The sequence below is a fragment of the Monoraphidium neglectum genome, assembly GCF_000611645.1.
Source record: "Monoraphidium neglectum strain SAG 48.87 unplaced genomic scaffold scaffold04480, whole genome shotgun sequence".
NCBI lineage: Eukaryota > Viridiplantae > Chlorophyta > Chlorophyceae > Sphaeropleales > Selenastraceae > Monoraphidium > Monoraphidium neglectum.
Genome location: NW_014009149.1, coordinates 736 through 4,403, shown reverse-complemented (window position 1 = coordinate 4,403; position 3,668 = coordinate 736). Strand labels below are relative to the sequence as shown.

General features: G+C 66.9%; 1 protein-coding gene across 1 annotated transcript; it reads left to right on the top strand.

The window, feature by feature from the left end:
• Positions 1-206: 206 nt before the first annotated feature.
• Positions 207-1,605, top strand: MNEG_14428 (T-complex protein 1 subunit alpha; the record flags this gene model as incomplete). The annotated part of the gene is made up of 4 exons (XM_014037100.1): positions 207-212; positions 389-484; positions 995-1,114; positions 1,519-1,605. The coding sequence occupies 4 exons, from the start codon at positions 207-209 to the stop codon at positions 1,603-1,605; spliced, it is 309 nt and encodes a 102-aa protein (XP_013892554.1).
• Positions 1,606-3,668: the final 2,063 nt, after the last annotated feature.

Genomic DNA, 3,668 nt, shown 5'->3' with positions numbered 1-3,668 from the left:
GAGCCAGGGGGCTGCGCCGCCCCACCCACACTGCGCTTCGTAGCGCACGCCCATTGTGCGGCGCGGCGCGGCCACTGCACGCACGCCCAACGCCTCTTGGTTGCGCATAGCGGCGGCCGCGCTCGCTCCTCCCGGCCGGGCCCCGTCTTCTAACGGGCTAACCCCTCAGTGTTCCCTGAAGGGCTGTGGCACATGCACTCGCACAAATGCATGTACAAACACGCACTCACACCCTCTCTCACACACACTCACACATTCACACATTCACACATTCACACATTCACACATGTCCTATGTAAAATGTGTATGCAGACAAACAATTTCAAACGCAGACTTCAATACACGCACACACACCCACAGACTCTTCACGCCACGCGCCCTCTCTCAGGCCCTGCTGGTGCTGCCCAAGACGCTGGCCGTCAACGCGGCAAAGGACGCCACTGAGCTGGTGGCCAAGCTCAGGGCCTTCCACCACTCAGCACAGGTGGGCGCGCCGCGCTACATGCGCTCGGGGCGGCGCGGGCGGCGGTGCCCGCGGCCGGCTGGTGTGGCAGCCGGGCGGGTTCCCTGCGGCAGGGGAGGGTTTGCATTCACGCGCGCGCATACGTTGGCGCCCTGGCGCGCGCGCTCGCGCTTTGGGGCGCCTCTGTATCAAGTGCGGTCTTTGCCAGCGTTTCTGTGAGATTGGACCCCCGGCCCCCCTCTCCCAACACCCACACAAGGGCGCGCACAAACACGCACGCATCGCGCTGGCATAATCCTCGCACTCATCTCCCCGACTGCGTCTGACCCGCTCGCTCAACCACCCCCAACCAACCCTCAACCAACCCTCCTGCACCACTGCCCACCATTACCACCCCCGCCCAACACCTCTCATCAACCCCACCCCTGAAGCGCCCTGTCACCTCGCCCCATGACCCGCCCCATCACCCGCCCGGTCACCCACTCGTCACCGCCTCCGTCACCCGCCCCGTCACCCGCTCGGTTACACCAGACCGACCCCTCCAAGGCCGGCCTGGCTGAGTACGGGCTGGACCTGGTGGAGGGCCGGGTGCGCAACAATGTGGAGGCCGGGGTGCTGGAGCCCGCGCTCAGCAAGACCAAGATGATCCAGGTGAGGGGGCCGGGGGTTGCAGGAGTTGCGTGAGTGTGTGTGTGTGTGCATGTGCATGTGCATGTGCGTGTGTGTGTGTGTGTGTGTGTGTGTGTGCGCGTGTGTGTGTGTGTGTGTGTGCGCGCGCGCGCGCGTGCGTGTGGCCTGAGTGGGGTGCAGCGGGGGCCGACTGAGGGCTGCCCAGAAGAGAGGCTGTCAACCGCAAGACGCGCCCAAGCTCCCGGCCTGAGGGCGCTCCGCCGCCCCGCCGTCTGCTGCGCCCCGCCCCCTCCTCGGCAACCGCTTGCCCCGGCCGCTTCGCCCCCACACATCGTCTCCCTCTCTCCCTCTCATGCCGTCCCCCGACTCCACCCACACACGTGCACGCCACCCCTTGCCTGCCCCTGCCCCCGCCCCGCCCCCAGTTTGCCACGGAGGCGGCCATCACGATCCTGCGGATAGACGACCTCATCCGGTTGGAACCGCAGCAGGACGGCGGCGACGACGAGTGATCCGGGCGCGTTGGCTGATCTGGGCTTACGTGATGCGGCACGACCGCTCGAGCTCGGGTTGCGAGCGTGGGGTTTGGCGTGGCGCGCAGCTTACACGGAGGTGCTGCGCGGCCGCAGAACAACCCCGCTGCTTGCGGGCAACCCCTTCGCTATGTAACGGCTCATCTGCGCATCGTCAGCGCTTTCAGACCTACAGCTGATCTACTCGATTACATGATCACCCTTTGTCAGCACATGGCAGAGAGGGCTCATCGCCCGGGCACGGGGGGTGCGCGGGCGCCGCCGGCTGGCGGCAGTGGCGGCGTTTGCACGCACAAGGGGACACGGGCACTCCCAGAGGAAGGGTGAGGGCAATTCGATTTGTAGTGTATGTTTTTATTTTTGGTGTATTGGTGGGTATGTCATCATCGTATAAAATCAGGCGCCCGGCTGGCGACCTCAAACCCGAAGCGCTCGCGCCTGGGTGGCGGCGTGGGCAGGGGGCGAGGGGCTGGAGGCTCGGGCGCCCGCTGGCCGGCGAGGCAACAAAGGGGGTTGCGCTCGCGCTGTGGGGCCGGGTGTTTTCAGATAGGACGGGCTGCCTTCGTGACGCGAATCGCAGCGCACAGGCGGCGCGGCCTCAAAAGGGAGGGTGCGCGCCGCGGAAAGGGTGTCTGCAGGCGGGGAGGCGAGCCACATGAAGTGTGGTAAAAAGGGGGGTGTCGAGCCCATTCCAGGGGAGCGGAGTGCCAGGGCTAGGCGTGGCCGTCGCAGGCCCGCCCGCCGGCCTTGAAGAAAGCTTACAATGCGGAGCGGTTGGCGGCTGCTTACAAGCAGCTTTGGCTGCATCAAACCGCGGGCAAGGCACAGGGCCGATGCCCCTACGGCCGATGCCGCGAGGCGGCCGCCGCACAGGCGGGGGGCCGCTGAGTGGCATCATCGTGCGTCGTTCAACAGCGCGGGGGCGGGTGGGTGAGAGGCCGGCGGGCCGTCCCAAGGGGGACGGGCGCTAATCGGGCCGCCCGCCCGCCCGCCGGCGCGGAAGGCGCAGGGGCGGCGGGACAGGCGGGGCGGCGCGAGCGGGTCAAAAGGCAGGGCGGAGGGCTCCGGATTGTATAAGTAGCGGGCACGGGGGTCGGGGGTTTGAAAACCAGGCCAATGGGGCGATGGGGCCCCTTGCTATGCGATTTGGGTATGTGGATGTGTGTTTATGTGCGTGTGCAGTCCGCACGAGAGGGGACGCCTTCTGCACCCATGCGTGATCTGCGGGCAGGCAGGCAGGCAGGCAGGCAGGCTGTGCTGCGTACATGATGATGTAAGCGGGGCCTTGGATGACGCAGGCGCTTGCTCGCACAAGCCTGCAAAAGCGGCCCTCTGGCACAGGCGGCTCAGGCCGCGGGCCGTGCTCCGAGGTCGCACAAGGCGGCCGCTGCGCCGCTGTGCACGGCGCCGCGTGAGAGCGGCGCCTGGAGGTTGGCCGCCAGCGGGTGGAGACGGGTCGAGGGGTGCACAGGCGCCCCCCGCCGCAACCCTACTGTGTGCCTTACAAGCACCAGCTCGTCACATGTCCAGATCACCAGATCGTCAGGTCTCAGATCTTAGATCACATCTCGTCCTCCTTCTTGCGGTCAGCAAAGCGCACGACGAGGCCGCCGCAGCCGGGCTGCTTAACCAGCGCTGGGGCGTCCAGGCCGTCCATTGACTCGATGGCGGCGGCGGCGCTGGGGATGTCCACAAACTCGACAAAGGCCTGGAGGTGTGATCGGGGTGGTTCGTGGCGGTTGGGGGTGTTGGGGGTGAGGTCGGGGCGCTTAAGAGCAGGGTTGTGTTCAAAGGCGCCTGTATGGGCCAGAGTTGGGAGTGGGGATGGGGTGGCACAGAGGGCGCAAGGGGGATGGCCGCGGAGGCGTGCAAAAGCAAGGCAAGGTGTGTGTGCTGCGGCTCGAGGTGCACGGGGGGCCGCCACAACGCAACAAAAAGCCCACCTGCTCGCGGCTGCGGCGCGACTTCTTTGAGATGAGCAGCTGCGGGGCGGAGACGGGAGATGGGGGGAACAGGGGCGGAGAGAGGGGCGGGAGGGGGGG